The 17,301-nt window shown below is 44.4% G+C and overlaps 1 protein-coding gene across 4 annotated transcripts in view; it reads right to left on the bottom strand.

The window, feature by feature from the left end:
- Positions 1-17,301, bottom strand: part of ACSL1 (acyl-CoA synthetase long chain family member 1) — a 113,473-nt gene that overhangs the window by 32,638 nt on the left and 63,534 nt on the right. For 3 of the 4 annotated variants that reach the window (XM_075610308.1, XM_075610314.1, XM_075610292.1), the window contains exon 2: positions 5,825-6,037. In XM_075610308.1, coding sequence (XP_075466423.1) covers positions 5,825-6,019 — 195 coding nt within the window. In that variant the 5' untranslated portion in view covers positions 6,020-6,037. Of the gene's footprint in view, positions 1-5,824; positions 6,038-10,807; positions 10,959-17,301 lie in introns of those variants that run through there. The other variant, XM_075610301.1, reaches the window with a different exon arrangement.

The following is a 17,301-nucleotide window of genomic DNA, read 5'->3' as shown; positions in this document are numbered from 1 at the left end:
AATTATACAGGACACCCTGTGCTCATGCTTGAAGCTGGTGATGTCACCGCTCTCAGCGGCAGCGTGGACGCAGTTTAATTTTCCAAGCGCGAGCTGTTGAAATAAGAACAGCAGGGCCCCGGGCATACGGCGGGTTCCGTTCTAAGGGCCCGCCCTATAGTGAAAATGCGCCGGAAAACGGAACCGTCAATTTTCAGCTGTGCGCATGCGCAACCCAGCATTTTCCCCCTTGTGCGCACAAACTAAGTTCTGCGCATGCGCGCCGGCGGCAACAGCCTCTGTGGAGACATGGCGGCCCCCTTCTCAGTGCCGAATCGCTGAGAAGCGGGGCCTTGCTGTATTTAGACATTTGTATTCACATTGTATACCGTTTAATAAAGGTTTTTTTTTTCTCATGTGATTGATTACATCAGGCGGGGGCCCAAGAAATTTCATGGATGTAAAGGGGGCTCGGCATAAAAAGTTTGTTCATCCCTGGAGTAAGGGGTAAGGTCCCCCTTCCACTCTCCTAAAAGGGAGGGAATACAGATTGGCAGAGCCCTGCACAACTGTTGTGGGTAGACCAGCCTCAAGAAGGTAGAGGCACCAACTAAATTTTGCAGTGCAGCCACTTAAGTACAGGGGAAGGTACCATGTCTGAAGTCCTGATTGGCTACACGCAGGCATAGCCCGACCTCCTCCCCTGTGACTCACTGAAGCTGCTGCGAGTGGGGAAACCCCATTATTAACCCTGGCAAGCCTGCGCTTACCAGGGCTGCCAGGAGAAGGGCAGACTGGCAGCCAGAAACCAGTCCTGGCTACATTCTCCCTTTAGTGGAATCTAATGGTCTCCACTTGGAGCCAAATTTACGGGTCCATTCTGCAGATGAGTAACCTGAAACAATACATCAGGACATTAATAATAATGGTATACAGTTAATAATACCGTCATATGCACATGCAGGTTTTTACCCACCTCGAAATGGTGATAACAACAACATGAATTACTCCAACATGAAGAATCCCTTTTAATGGTAATGCCTGGGGTCAGGTTTCTTTACTATCCTCCCCTCATGGTCTGCGACTTGGACAAAGTAGACCCTGACTGGACCGTTCTCAGGTCGGTATTCTACCCACAGGCCTGCCATTTCCACCACCAGGAAGCCTCCTGGGAGTTGGTAGGTTAGGTAACATTCATCCATTTTAAAGTCACTGATTGTGCAGGAATAGCAGCACTCTCTGTAGTGCTCTTGCTCGTCAGCTCCAAAGAACGGAGGGTGCGGAAGCTCGCATCCGGCTCCTCCCTAAGTATAGATAGAGCTATCTGATTGGTGGAGTTTAAAGTAGGGGCACACAGCAGCAAGGCGTGACTTCGGCTCCACTCTGAGCCAGTTAGAGTAGATGGGCGCGGCTCCTGCTTTCGCACTGAGCCCCGCACAGGTTTTGCAGAGAAAAGCACGCAACTTTCAGCAAACGGTCCATGCGGTCTCCCAGTTCGGCGGGAACTACAATTTTAGATCAGTCCACGCGGTGCACTCCCCTGCCGGGCAGCCGCCATTTTGAGTGGAATAAAGTGATTACGTGAAGCGCGACCCCCACGATTTTGTAGGGAGCCCGCTTTCCTGGTACATCTGCAGCCCTTGGTAGTCTGACCAGTGGAACATCAATATACCCCAGGCAAGGCAACACTGCACACGATTACAGTCCAGTATGAGAACCCTTTGGCTCCCTATGCATCCACTGCTAGTAGCACTGTGGTGGCTCCACCAGGAGAGGTCCAGGCACCCGAGTACTTCCAGGCACCCGAGTACTTCCAGGCACCCCTTCTAGCAGTACCTTACGCCCCCCGTTCTGGCTGACCCCTCAGGCTCCATCAGGTTATCCAGGCCCCAGGCAACAAGATCCCCTCCAGACGCTCTAGGCAACATCAGACTGCAGGGTGACTCTGAACAGCAATAGCCCTCTGCTTAAGCACAGGCTGTAGCTCCCTGGCGGGGACGTTGAGCCCTGGTTATGGTATGCCAGGATCCCCTGGACACTACACCTACCCTCCCTCCTTCCCTTGCTGGAAGCATACCTCATATCTTCCAGTTCTGCTTTGCTGAAAGCCAATCCTGATGCTCAGCAGCACCTCCAAAATGTAACATGTTTCTCTGGGAGATTTCACTGCTACATGGTGCATACCTGCTGGCTCACAGTTGATCCGAGTCTCCTGTGGTGTTGTGGAGGAGTACAGGACAGGCTTCTGGGGTTGTCACCGATTCGTACTCATGGTGACAGCACTTCCATCTCTTGCAGGCCCCAGGGTGCAGACAATCCCTGCAGGAGAATTTCTTTCCCCTCCCCCTGAGATTGCAGTCTCAGGTAGGAGGGTATATTTGAACAGGAACAAACTTTTACACTGCAGATGGTCAGCATTCACAACACTCAGTGGTTACAGCAGTTCTGAGGGCTTCACCCTCAGGATGCATCCTGGACCTCCACTCCAGGCTAAGGGGCCCTGAAACAGTCCTTGCTCCTCCCTTGTGGAGTAAGGGGTAAAGTCCCCCTTCCACTCCCTTAAGGGAGGGAATACAGATTGGCAGAGCCATGCAAAACTGTTGTGGGTAGACCAGCCTCTCTCAAGAAGGTAGAGGCACCAACTAAATTTAGCAGTGCAGCCCCTTAAGTACAGGGGAAGAAGGTACCATGTCTGAAGCTCTGATGGGACTGTGCCGGTGTGTAGCCAACCTCCTCCCCTTTGACTCACTGAAGCTGCGGAGAGTGGGGAAACCCCATAACCCAATGATTAATCCTGGCAGGCCTGCTCTTACCGGGGCTTACAGCCAGGAGATGGGCAGACTTGTAGCCAGAAACCAGCCCTGGCTACACAATATTATTTTTAATTTTTGAAATGCAGGAACATTTCACAGAATTATTTTTAAACAAATGGTAAATAAACCATTTTAAACATCAAAGTATAAGAGAAACTTACCAGGCTATTCATATAAACAATGTGTTTAATCTAGTTTGTTATTAACCAGTGCACGGTGTACTGTGGGAAGAGTGAAATGCAGCCCCTTTACCCCCACCCTCTGAGATTTGGCTGCTACTAGTGTCTTTCACGCGATGCTCTGCATACCTGTGAGGTAACAGGAGGGCTGAGTGCTCCACGATGGTGTGGGGAGAAAACAAGACAGGTTTACAGGGTACCTTATCTGTTGACAGTACCTCCAGTCAGCGAGGATCCTGTGGTAGTAGAATGGTCCATGCCGACACATTTCCATATCCCAAGACAGTGAATCACACTTGCATATGGTACCATGGTATTTATTGCGTTGGTTGTTACAACAGTCCATTCCCTTCTTGCTTGCCCTGGTAGGTTACTTTAAGGCTTGAGGCCCATCTAAGTTCCCTTCTGGTGCTCCTCGTGTCCCTTTAATGGAACATAGGGTAGCTGTTGCTCACTCCACAGGGGGAGGAAAGCACCACACCCACTTTACATACCCTGGGGTTGGCATTGTAACCTTGCCCCATAAAAGGGCAGATCTGATACAGACAGGTGTCACATATGCACAAGTGACCCAGCCAGTACCTCCCCCATGCTGACACTTGTTGCTAGGCCCACCATTGGTTACAGTACATGTATTCAAGGCTGCAATAGCACACTAGTCCTTCAGTGAGGAATTAACCCTTCCAGTGCCTGACCCAAGCAGGACTTGTACTGTTAGGGCCCAGAGAAAGAGGTCGCGTCGAGAAGGCTATGCTACAGAAATATAAAAACCCTCTTTCCTTGAACTAATAAGATTAGCATTTGGTCCAGAGTCCAATATCTAATATCCATCATAGGATTTCACAGTATTGTATACCACAAAAACCATGAAGAACTTTGTTCTTAATTATGTAAAACCCTACCATCTTGCAGGATTCTAGCCAGCCTATAATTACAAAGCACACTATTTATAAAAAGACCTAAACAATGACAGATTGCATCATCACACGGTGAAAAGGACTGCTGGATGTTGCAGACTGAACTTGTTATTTTCCTGCAGAGCAGCTTAAATACAACCTCCCATCAATGTGCTGCCAAAAACACAGCATCACCTGATAAGATTCCTCCCATGCCATTAGCGCACAGCATACTGGTCAGTTGACTCTAGGCGACTAGTGCAATGTTGATCCAGTTCTGGTTTTCGGTTACCCATTTCCTGGTTTGTTAGCAAGTTTGGAGTTAAAGTAATATATGAAGATGGCCTTGCATCTCTAGCAGACTTGGGGGACGTCAGATAAGAAAATAGGATTGCACATGCTTTGAAACAGGAGTCGGTTTTAAACTACACAACCAGCACTGTAATCATTCAGCACCTGTATGTACACTTTATATAGTGTCTATATATTTCTGCAATTGCATTACAGGGGACTTTAATACAATACGTGAAACTACTATAGAAGTGCTGGATGGGAGTAGGTCACCTGTTCCAGTGAATTTACAGGTACGGATTGTATTTTTTGTATGGCAGAGAGTTGCCCTTGTATTAGGGTGACCAGATTTTGAAAATGAAAAACCCGCGACAATTATTAATACAACAAATGATATTACAAAAAAAAAAAAAAAAAAAATGACTATCATCATATCCAATAGTGTCACCATTGATACTGTATTATTCATTCAACCCATTACTCCACTCTACTGTCTCTGACACACAGACACACCAGTTGAGGAGCAGTCATGCAGCCACCCCATGGCTGTAACTGCATGTTTCTCTGTCTTCATATTGCTAGCCCCGTCCCCTCATGATCCTGGCCCCGCCCCTTTATCTCTGCAGCCGAAACTGGGACATTTTAAACAAACATTTTCAAATAATTGTCGGGACACCAGGACATGTGCAGTAAACCCAGGATGTCTGGTCACTTCTACCTTGTATATCAAATTGTATACCTAGGACTGCATTTCTCCCCCCCCCCCCCCCATTTTATCAAATTTAAAGGAAACATACTGCCCAATAAGAAAATTTGTACTATCCTCTGAAGTGGGAGGGGGGGCAGAGACAGAACGCAGGTTTTTGGGACCTTGTACAACCACTCAAGGCAGTAGCGCAGGGTAAAGACAAGTGATTTTGTTCCCTCCTAAAGAGGATGTGGGAACCTGTTGTATGCATACAAGTATTTCCTTTTAATTGATCTGCCAAAAGTAAACTGAAAAAAAGTTTAGTGCCTATGCAAAAAGGATTAATAAAAACAAGGAGCACTGAAGAAGACAAACCGGCTCTCCAGTGTTATGCAACCTGAACCACTAGCTCTCAGTTGGGCTGCTTCTAAAACACTTCTCCTTCCAAGTTAAGCAGAATCAGACAAAAAGGAGGCGATCCCAAACAGAAGAAACTACGTACACGTGAGAACCAGGAGATTCTACACCTATTCTAGCGCTGCATGGCGGTGTACACTGGCAGATTGGCTTTATTGCCCCATCGCATATATTTATGCATCCAATTAAAAGCCATGTTCCAGAGCTAGCCACCTTTATCTGCAATCTAACGCTGGCAACGAAAGGGTTAATATGCATCTCTAGTTGCGGGACTACTTATTTTAACCATGTTCAAGAAAGCACCAAACTGAATGTAGAGCCCGGATACACAATGTATTTCTCCCGCCACTGGAGAGGTCAGCGCTGCATTGCACAGTGTGTCATTCTCCCCTGTGCCTTAGGCATCCCAAACTATTATTACATGGACTTGCCAAGACCAGAAAGCATTAGCATAGGGATTTTAACCCAATTAGAAAGGAGGGTGTTCACCTTTAGACTTATTCTTCAAAAGGCAATGCCAGTATAACAATGTACGTAATGAAAGCACAACGCAAAGTTTACCTCTACTTCCACAGACTGCATGGCCAGGTCACACGGAGGTTTCAGAGCCTTGGGTCGTGTAGTATACCAATATGTAGTAAGTGCTGCAAAAGCACCGACGCCCATCAAAGTGTTGGTAGGAAGCGTCCGTACATACTGCCGAACATCTCCTAGCTCCGGGATCCTTAGATGTTGGAATAGCTCGTGTGCCTGCATGACGGGTACTCTTTAAACCTGTGGGTGGGGCAAGAGGAAGAAAGGGAAGAGCAAGTCAGGTTTAATACTTTGTTTTCTTTAAAGCAGATCATTAACCTCTGCCAAAATCCTATTGCAGTGAAGGAGGAATTCAGCAGGGCAATTATTATTTGCATAATAAAAAGTGATAAAATACGATAAATGCCAATTGATTGTTCAAGGAATGTTCTATTGTAATTGCATGTATGACAATTTTAGGACATTTGAAAACGAGAGGCAACGCAATTATTTCCTGGTAAATGAGGGGGGGGGGGTGGGGCTTATGGACAGGATTCATTGTGCTAGGCTTTTGTCAGACATCAAACACACTGAGACACTGAGACACTGAGACACTGAGACACTGAGACACTGAGACACTGAGACACTGAGACACTGAGACACTGAGACACTGAGACACTGAGACACTGAGACACTGAGACACTGAGACACTGAGACACTGAGACACTGAGACACTGAGACACTGAGACAAATTAGCACTTTCCATGAAGACACCATTTTTTGAGGGTCACGAAATCTCAGATCCATCCTTTGAGGTGGACAGCCATTTTGCTGGGGGTTTGACATTTTAGAGATGTTGGTCAGTGGCTCACCACTGCGTTGCAGCAGTCCAGATTTTTGCAGGAAGGAATGGAGTTCATACAAGGCTACTCTGTAAAGGTATGGGGGTTAACTTGAATTACTGGCTCCAGTCCTGTAGGTGGAGAATAAATGTTTTACTTGGTAGTATGCCTTTGAATATAAAAGCATTGTTTATGCTGCCGAGAGTGAGGGTGTGTGGGTTATTGACATAGCAGGTGTCTGATAAGGGATAGAAAAGCATGTACCCCACCCTCTCCCCCATGCAGACAGTAATATGGGTTTTTGTTTTTTTCAGATCATTGCAGGATTGAAACAGGGCGTCTACCGTGCTGAACCATCTTAATTTCAGCTCCGGTTACCCACTGTTTCAAGGAACTACCTCGGGGTGCCAGTTTTCAGTTTAAATGTCCCAGTCATGCTGGCCAATAGGAAAATGCACTGGATGACGCCACAGCTGTGTATTGGCCCGCAGCACATTTAAACATCACCATTATGTTTGGCATGCCGTCTCTCTGACTGCAGAGATACCAGCACCCCTTACGGAGGTATCTCCGGAAGCAGGAAGTCCCCAGTGCCAAAAAAAAAAAAAAAAAAAAAAAAAAAATGCAAAAAAATTAAAATCAGCATCTGGAGGAGAGTTTGCATTGCCAATAATGGGGCAACTTACTTATTCCATAATATATATATAAAAAAAAAAAAAGTCAACGTAAAGAGCCTTACACAAGTTTACTAGTTTGGGGCCGGAATCGTGTAAACCTACACATATTGTATATGGTAGCAATGTACTCAGGATACCCAGGGCAATAACTTTGTATTTCTTTCCATAATTTCACCAAACTGTGATGCATAAAGTCTGAAGTTAGTGGCCTCGATACTCTATTGGTTATAAATGGACATGGCTTTTAAGAAAGGTTCTGCATTGAGGCAGTGGAGATAGACTTGCTACCCTTGTTTGAATGCCTTCATGCACCTTGTTGGCGTATTTTTGCCTGATCAATGATAGATCGGGTGGTGCACCTTTTACACTTAGTCCTGGAAAAAAAGGGTAATAGTTACCAATACAGACTCAGAATTAGCTACCGTCTACCCTCCCCCCAAAATATTAGTGTATACACATACATATCTGGTATCACAGCAATCTGGAAGCCTGGGGCAATAAAATCTTGTATTCATTGTAATTACAGATTCATCTGTGACCATATGAATAAAGATTCATGTTGCTCATATTTATGACCTCGATCGTTGACAGATCAAAAGCTGAACCCCACCCCCCCAAAAAAATAAAACTACGTATATACAGAAGTATTCACCTCTTGAACATTTCACGTTGTGTTGGCATCAGAGTATACTCCACAACGCTTTGAAATTAGACTTAACCTGTAGAAATCTACACAAAATACTCAAGTGATCAAGCTAGAAAATGCATATACACAATATACAAGAAGTAAGATTTAGAAAACAAGTATTAATCTCGGTTGCCTCAGTATCCAACCATTGCTAATGTAGCCCTAAACCAGCCCTGGTATAAATGAGTTGTTTGAAAGGTCACAACATTAGTGAAATGGGTTCAGCCTGTGTGTAATCAAAGTGGTTAAACGTGTAGATCATTTCCCTCAGGTAGTTAAAGATCTTCAAGCTGCAACACAGTGATCCAACAAAGCAACCATGAAAACCAAGGAGCTTTCTAAAGATGTTGGGGATAAAATGGTAGAGAGGGTAGGAGAAGGTTGCAAGAAAATGTGCAACGGCACAGATAATCCCTCTCAAAGTGAAATACATCATTAAGAAGTGGAAGATGCATCATATCACCGAGATCAGGTCACCTTCCCAAACAAAGCAAGCAGGAAACTGCTTCAGGAGGTCTCTGAAGCCAACAACGACCATGAGAGATTTGAAAGTCCTGCGTCTGAAATGGGAGTCTGTTTACACATCAAAAATAAGCCGATCCCTACACAAGGCCGGCAAGAAAGAAGCCATTACTCAAAAAGACCACTTAAAATCACGTATGGAGTTTGCAAATAAGCATATAGAGATGATACTGCAGATATGTGGAAAGAGTGTTTTGTGGTCAGACAAGACAAATAGAACATTTTGATCTAAAAATTCCAAGTGGTACGACTGGTGCAAACCCAACACTGCACATCACCCAGTCAACTCCCTCCCAACAGTCAAGCATGCTGTTGGCAACATCATGTCATGGGGATGCTTATCTGCAGCAGGGACTGGGAAGCTTGTCATGGTGGGAGGGGAGAATGGGGGCAAAGTACAGGTGAATCCTTAGAGGGGGGAGGGGAGAGAAGGAATTTTTTTTTCAAAAAACACACCAATTGGGGAATAAATTGACATTTCAGCAGGACACTGACCCAAAGCCACACTGGTGCCCAGTGAAAGTCCTGACTTTTATCCAAACAAACATTTATGGCGAGACTTGAAGATTGCAGTCCCTCAACAATCCAAACAAACTCATCAGAACCAAAAAAAAATTCCTGTGAAGAATGGGCAAAAATGTCACCATCTTACTGTGTAAAGCTAGTAGAAACCTATCCAAATGGACTTGCAGCAGAAATTACTGCAAAAGTTGCTTCTACCAAGTGCTGATTGAAGGGGCTGAATACTTATGGAACCAGTACATTTCATTGCTGATATTTAACCACTACAGCTCTGTAGAATAAACTTTTCTGTTTGAACACCCAAAAGTCAACAAAATAGGACATTGGTAGTGGGTGAATACTTCTGCAGACTACTGTATTGTTTAAATAAAAAAAAGACAAAAAATCCTCCAGTGTACAGCATATAAAACACATCACTTGACAGGTCTGCAAACCTGCCTTTCCCCCCCATTATCCCTTTCCATACAACGCTTCCACTGCAGCCAGGGATTCTGGGTAATGACATGCAAATGAGCACGGTCACTTTTTGCCCATTCCAACTTGGTCCACTATAACTAGGAGTAGGTTTGTCACTTACTCACCATAAATTGTGTGTTTGATTGTAACCGCTTCACATTGTAAAGGTAGTAACCAACCTCACACTGATGGAGAACCCAAAAAGGTCAAAACAGCTGTCTGGGTAGTATTTTTTTGGCTCTGCACTTTAACTCACACTGTGCTGAAAGACCATTTAGTAAGGCAGGCATAAGCTTATAGGGGTCCACTTAAAAAAAAAAAAAACACAACCCCCCACACCTTGCGAGTGCCCAATTGCATGTAATTTCCTAGAATCCCTGGCTACAGTGAAGGCATTGAAAGCCATGAGATAATGGGGAAAGGCAGGGAAGCAGACCGGTCCAAGATGTGAATCTGCTCACAAGTAGTGATTTTTGTAATTTTGCTATTAAACAAATTTATAGCCATTTTAAAAATTAGTCTTTGCTGTGACCATACCATAACATCGTTTTGTTTGTAAGTTGAGATGTTTTAAGCGATTAAGATATACACAATTTAAGCAACAGCGCTTTAAAAAAAATCCATTTACTGCCAGATGTGAATGGGTTAAGTTTGCATGTGTTTATAGAAGAATGGCCAGGTCACAAGGCATGCAAGCCCTTGTAAACAGCGATTACAGTAAGAGAAGTTAATATTTTTCCTTGAAGTTCAGCAACATGTGCACAGATGGAGGAAACAAAAAAGAAAGAAAGAAACAAACAGCTTGGCAAATGTTTTTTTGCAAAGGTTACCAAGTCAATGTTCAAGGTCATGTGACACTTGATACACTGCCATTGCCACAAAGAGGCAAAATGCAACAATGCTCATTCACAAAAAGTTTTTTAAAAAAAAAATTTAAACCTCAAGTTCGAAGACATTTGCAATTTATAAACAGTACAGCACAATATTTTTGAATTAAAAAAATAAATTTAAAACAAAAAAAAACGGGAAGTGCAAGCTTGTATAGCAAACTAGTTTTTAAAAGGCTCCAGCCCTACGAAAAAAAGTATTGTGTAAATCTTAATGAAAATAGGTTTATAGAACTTTGCCCCCAACGTTTAATAAGTTTAGAATTGACTAAATCGTGCACGGATCAAATACTTTTATTAAGGTAGTTTTCCATGCCTGGAACTAATGCATGCTTGTGCTGTCCAAGTCCAGCAATAAATGGATTTAAATAGCAGAACCGTATCCAAGCAAACAATCGGCATAGAACACACACAAATACAGGAATGAGCCATCTCACCATATGTGCTCCCAAACGCTGACTGACATGGACGCCCTGCAGTAAGGACTGACCGTGGAAAAAAGTGTAACTGTCAGCTGGTGCTCCCTTTACAGCCAAGGACTCTCAGGACAGAAGTCACATGCAGAGATCCAGTATTTACTGCCCAGTAGGCAAAAGGTAACTGGAAAGCAAGGCACAAGCAGTGTGAAGGCCAATGACGGGCCAGTCTGGAGAGAGTCACACCACAAGGAGAGAGAGAGGGTGGTATCCCTGACACAATGACACTAATGGGGGGAGGGGGGAGAGGAGGGCTGGTAGTGACAGACATTTATTCAGACAAGCTTCCCACTGGTACAAGAGAAGGATTAACCTGTTGACTGCAAGTAGATATTGCCACTGCTCAGTAGAAGCACCTTCTGACGGTTATGGGGTCTTTGAAGTGGAACAGAATTTGCAAATCAGGATGGCAGCACACAACCTACAGCTTTCCTAGCAAAAACACACAATTTAAATTGTCCATATGGGTTATACCCAACACACACACACCTTTTGTTGTTGTATTGTACTATATGATGTGTCATTTTGTATGTTGCGCTGGCCTTTGTTTTTGTTACTTTCAGAGCACTTGAGCTGGGGTGAACCAAAACATTGCAGCCTTGCAATTTTAGGCCTAGGACATAGTAAAATCAGCGGCGCTGAGGCGGGCTGAACAGATGCGCAAAGCCCCTGCATCTGTAATCAGCGCGGCTATAGTTTCTCCCTCCGCATGCGTGCGGAAGCTGAGAAAATCAGGACAGGCAGGTTTGAAATTTTGCCGCTCGGAGGAGCGGTCACGTGACCGCTCCAATCCAATGGGAGCGGGGGACTAGCCCCGCCTCGCCTGCTGGCACGCCCCCGCCCCTTGAGCGCGCTCACTGCCTCGCCTGCAAGGACAGGAAAAGCCTCTTTTTCAGCAGGCGAAGCAGAGCAGTAGCGCGCCTCAGCGAGCTTCAAGGCCACTATGTCCCAGGCCTTAGAATATAATAAAGTGTTTCCGCTTATCAATTGATTTGATGTAGTAAAATCTGATGTACTAATGTAGGGATGCGCAAGCTTCCTGCTCTGCGTGCGCCCCCCCCCCCGCCTCTAATGCAGGGTCATGTGACATGCTGCCATGGCGACACGGGTAAGTGAGTTAGAGACCTCACACAGTGCGGGGCCCTCTGTAACTGCAGCGCCATTCTCCCCCCCCCCCAAAAAAAATACATATTGCACCCCCAATTCCGTACCAAGTGAAAAAAGGGGGGCTGTGAGTAAAAGCACCGACTAAGCACAGTTTGAAGTAGGGGAACCTTGTTCAAATCTCAGCGTCTTAACCTTGGGCAAGTCACTTTATTTCCCTGTGCCTCAGGCATCAAATCTGTAAACTCATCTGGACAGGGACTGTGTAATAATCCTATGTGCTGCGTACCACGCACTATACTGTAACGATGAAGCAATGCGTCCCATTGGGAAAAAAGCGCTATACAAAAGTATTATTTATGCACAGCACTCCCATTTAGGACTCAAGGGGTTAAACATCGTATGCTGTGGTAACCAAAGAATGTGCCACTGGCAACACTTTAGGATTTCACCTCTGAAGTGAATGTAGAGGTCTTTTGGAGACCAAGGTAACCAACTGAACTTCCAGTGTTTGGAAATAACTCTTGCTGCATTATCTGCGGAGCATAAAAAGCATATTTATGCAAAATCGATTATATAGATCTAGTGCAACAGTAATATTTTCCTTATTCAACCACAGTGCAATGAACTTGAATTCACCAATGGTTTAGGAGACTACTATGCACCCAAAAGTTTTGGAATTATTTTGTAATAAAACCAAAATGTTCTAATATTCCTCCCTCCCCACCATATTTCAGTATGTCTAATATTTTAGTTTTTATAATCATAGAACAGAAGCCTCATTAGAATTTGTCATGTCCCCCCCACTCCCATCCACAGACCCGACGATTTCTTGGATTTTACATATTTGATCTTTTGGTAAAAAAAAATTAAAATAAAAAAAAAAAACCACCTCTAGTACTTCTTTTCGTCAGCAATGAAGAGGATATGTGAATGCATGGCTGGCAAGATCAGAGAGTTTTAATGTTATTTATTTTAGTATATTTTATTAAAAAAAAATAATCTGGTAAATAAAGAAAAGAAATGGTGTTTAAAAAACAAATAAATAATCCGCTACAATTTTTAAAAGCCAAGTGGTTAAGCGCCCGGGGGAGTGCAGCTGTTCTGGCGTCCGAGACAGCCACGGTCATCCCCTCTGACAGAGCAGGGGTGGGCAGAGTCCTGGAGTTCTCCACATCCCTCCCTCAGCCCTGGAACAGCTCTGCAACCCGCCCAATAAGCAGCGATGCGGTCCCGCTTTCATGACACGCTGTTGCCGCCACGGCGGTGACGGACAGCACTACAATACAGGTGCCAGGGGTTATATTTTAAGCGCCAAGGATTTCTTTCAGCTCTGGTTTTTTACAGTTATTTACATTATTTTATGAACTTTAAAATGAAACTTTGCCTTATCTGAGATTTGAGGGTCTCAATCATGGGCAGGTGCGGTTAAATCAGACCGTGTGCAATGTTCATGGATTATGCCCGGCTGTCGTCACAGGAAGCATCACCTGCCATGGGGTGCCCTTCCTATTGCCCACATTCATTTCGGATTAATCCAATTCACAACAGGCAGCAAAAATGACTCCCATCTCCTGATGGAGCAGAGCTCACCCCACTAGACCCTGAACAAAGGAAACCATTGAGAAATGCACAACCATCGTAAAATAAACCATTTGTTCCAGCTCTCAGCTGAGCGCTCCGCCAAATGTGTCACTTATTCTCCTTCCACTCCTACGTACGCACACACACGTGCAGGAAGCAAGGCTGTACAATGCCAGGCTCAATTCTCCTCAGTAATTTATGTAGTACCAGAGGTCTTTTGTGAGCGGATGGTCAATTATACTTCAAAACTCCTACTTTACACGGCAAGAAACATTTACATGGTCGAGTTGTACCATGCCCAAGACATGATTTCCTAATGTTCTATTTAGTATCTTTGCAAATTGATTATTGCTTGCCTAAATTCAAGTACAGTATTAGCTTATACTATGACATTTATTCTGCTTTCTAAACTTATGCTAAAAGAGAAACCAATAAGTGTCTTGTTTTGGAAAAGTTATCAGATTTGTTATGAATAGCTATATGTATATACAGGCATACCCCGCATTAACATACGCAATGGGACCGGAGCATGTATGTAAAGCGAAAATGTACTTAAAGTGAAGCTGTACCTTTTTTCCACTTATCGATGCATGTACTGTACTGCAATCGTCATATACATGCATAACTGATGTAAATAACACATTTGTAACATGCTCTATATTCTCCTCGCTTGCGCACAGCTTCGGTACAGGTAGGGAGCCGATATTGCTGTTCGGGACGTGCTGACAGGCGCATGCGTGAGCTGCCGTTTGCCTATTGGGCGACATGTACTTACTCGCGAGTGTACTTAAAGTGAGTGTCCTTAAAGCGGGGTATGCCTGTACAGCTCAAGACCGTTATAGCGCGATCCGATAAAACACGGATCTGCTTAGAACGTGGCTCCCAATAAATTACACAGTCACACAAAGTACATTTATTATACAGTACCATAAAACAAATACCTGTATACTGCTGCTCAGGGATGTGCGCTTTTGCCCGGTCACGTGGGTGGTGCGGCACGTTCTGAGGTCCGACAGGCTGTGCGACATCTGGTGGATGCCGGGGGTCCGAGTCCAGGAAGTGGAGCCGGCTGGAGCGGAGCATGCTGCGGTGGGACATGAGGACTTCACCGCCTCCCTATAGTGCTCCCTGCAGCAAGAAGCTTGTCCAACCCCCACCCGGTATACAGTTTCCCCCAGTCTAATACCACCCCCAACCCCTTGCATATAGCGCCTCCACGTTAGCTGACCCGGACCCCATATCCATGGTGTCTGATCCCCAGCATGCAGTGAAGCTGCTCCGGGTAAGTCCTGCGTGGGGGTGCCGCTGCGACGCCAGGTCTGGGCCAGCTGGGAGTTATCCCAGCTCTTTCCCTCCGGCAGACGTGGAATCCCTGATCGAGGCCAAGTTCACGCGACTGCATTATGTGGACCTCAAGCACCGTGTTAAAACTGGGTTCAGCTGTAGTTAAAATGGTTGGAATATGTAATTAAATACACAATTGCCATCATATTTTTTTTTTTTTAAAGGGATATATAGTATAGTCACAATGTAACTTTAAACCTACATTTTGTAATACAGTAATTGGCTTCCTTAGAAAAGATGCAATCACACTTAAAAGTACCCATTTTACTCATTTACACATTTACACATTATGTTGTGAACAGCGAGTTGCATTTCTCAGTAAACACTGCTTTTAACCTCTTTAGTGTTGGAGAATCCTGCCATCTCCATGGCACCCAAAGGATTAAGAGCTATGTGGTTAGGGCTCTGTATAGGGGCAGAGTTGGGAGATCCTCAGGTGTCAATGGTAAGAGCTGTTGGCCCTCGAGCTATTGGCGAGGGCGATAAGTGACTTGTATGTTATATAGCTCCTCCCCCCTTCAGAATTCCCACACTAGTGACTTAAAATCAGTCCAAAACGTAGATTTTGATCGGGCAGGAACTATTTTTTACGTGGCGGTGCTATAAATACATAAAGCGGCAACTGATCCATCACCAGAATGTAAAAAAACCATACAAAACACAGGAGGCGGCAGCGGCATCTTTGAGTGGAAAGGTTACAGGGTGTTCTTTTCTCTCTTGTGGTTGTAATGTGTTAATAAATACTGTGGCCTTTTCCACAACCTTAATGGTCCATGCTTTTTTGTATGGTTGATTTTAGGAATAGAGCTCTGTAGGGGGTTTTGGGGTGAGGTAGACCTACCGGGCTAAAGGAGAAAATGCTCCCCCCCCCCACCCACCCAAAGAAGGGAAGAAAAAAAAAAAAATACACACCACTGGGGGTCAGATAGAAAAGAAGCAAAAAACAGAGGGCTATGATACGAAAGCCAAAAAATAAAAAAAAATAAAAAAGTGTACGCAGCAAGTAAGGGAGGGGGAAAGCAACAATTTTAAGAGCAGCAGAGTATTATTAAAAAATAAATCAATAAAACACTCTGGGGTTGTACTTTTAGACAGTAATGATACTCCATATTCCCTACCACCATCACACCAACCACTGGCCTAGAAGGAACTGCTCATTAAATCACAGAGGTTTCCTTAGGCGACTACAATACATGCAACTTCTCTAAAAAGAAGGTTGGTCTATTTATTACTTCATTGCCTAAGGCAGGAGTGTGCAAACTTTTTTCCTTGCGCCCCCTGCCGGCATTTTCCCCCACCTCAGTGCCATGAAGACGCTTCTAAGAAGCCGCCGGAGCCAAGGTAAGGGAGGTTTACAGAGGCCTTCGCCTCTTTTCCGGCACTTAAGTGCACGGGGCCTCTGTAAACCCCACACCCCCACAGTCAGTCTCGTGCCCCCCGTGGGGGGAGCAAGTTTGAGCACCGCTGGCCTAAGGTAACAGGAATTACACTCAAATGAACTCTAAACAATACTTCTAGCCCAGATTTAAAAAAAAAAAAAAAAATTATATATAATTGCAACGAAGACATTTCTTATAATACACAACAGCAAACATAGGTTTATATATTATTTAAAAAAAAAAAACCCGTAGCCAAAAATAGAGGCCGCTGGTGCATTTAAAAGGGTTGATTAAGCTGTAAAAAGCAGAATGGCCACAGGGTAAATATAATAGAGCCCACCGAGCTTGCCTGGCTTTAAAGTGTTGAGCACTAAAAAGGAGCTTATGAAGAGTGACAGTCATCCACTAAACAGGTATCACTTGTTTAATCACAGCAGTTACAGGCACGTGGAATAAAGTGCTGCTCAGTAGCAGGTCTACGGTTTTCCATATGTGGATGCACAGTTTATTACTTGGAAGCCTAGCTACAAAAAAAAAACAAAAAAAAAAACACAAGACATGACTCGTAATAACCAGGAGACAATACTTTGTTATTTATGTGGCTACAGGAGGACACAAACATTTCATCTTTTCCAATTACTACCGAGGGCTTATTCTACAGAAGGCCGATCGAAGACTCTACCTCAAGTAAATGTTTTCAGCTAATCGCAATGCAACAGGCCACTTCAGAGCTTGTAGCATAAGCATCCGAATGCCGCTAAAGAGTTCCATTTACTATTGGAAAGATATCAATGTATTGTAAATACAGGAGGAGTTTCTACTATGGAATATAAAGAATCACTATTCTGCGCATGTGTCCAACTACACTGAAACAGAACAGCAACTCAGGCCCTGCTACCACCACAAGGGTTAAATGGAGTACCAGCACAGGATTGAGCAAGAGCCAGTCTGCAACACAGCCAGAGCACAGACATCACAACTCCTATTAACAAGTGCATGGTAACATTGCCTTTTACTAGACCCTCACTGGATTGTCTGCCTTTA

The sequence above is a fragment of the Ascaphus truei genome, chromosome 1 (genome assembly GCF_040206685.1).
Source record: "Ascaphus truei isolate aAscTru1 chromosome 1, aAscTru1.hap1, whole genome shotgun sequence".
Taxonomy (NCBI): domain Eukaryota; kingdom Metazoa; phylum Chordata; class Amphibia; order Anura; family Ascaphidae; genus Ascaphus; species Ascaphus truei.
The sequence above is the reverse complement of the archived record's forward strand: the minus strand, read 5'-3'. Positions and strand labels throughout refer to the sequence as shown.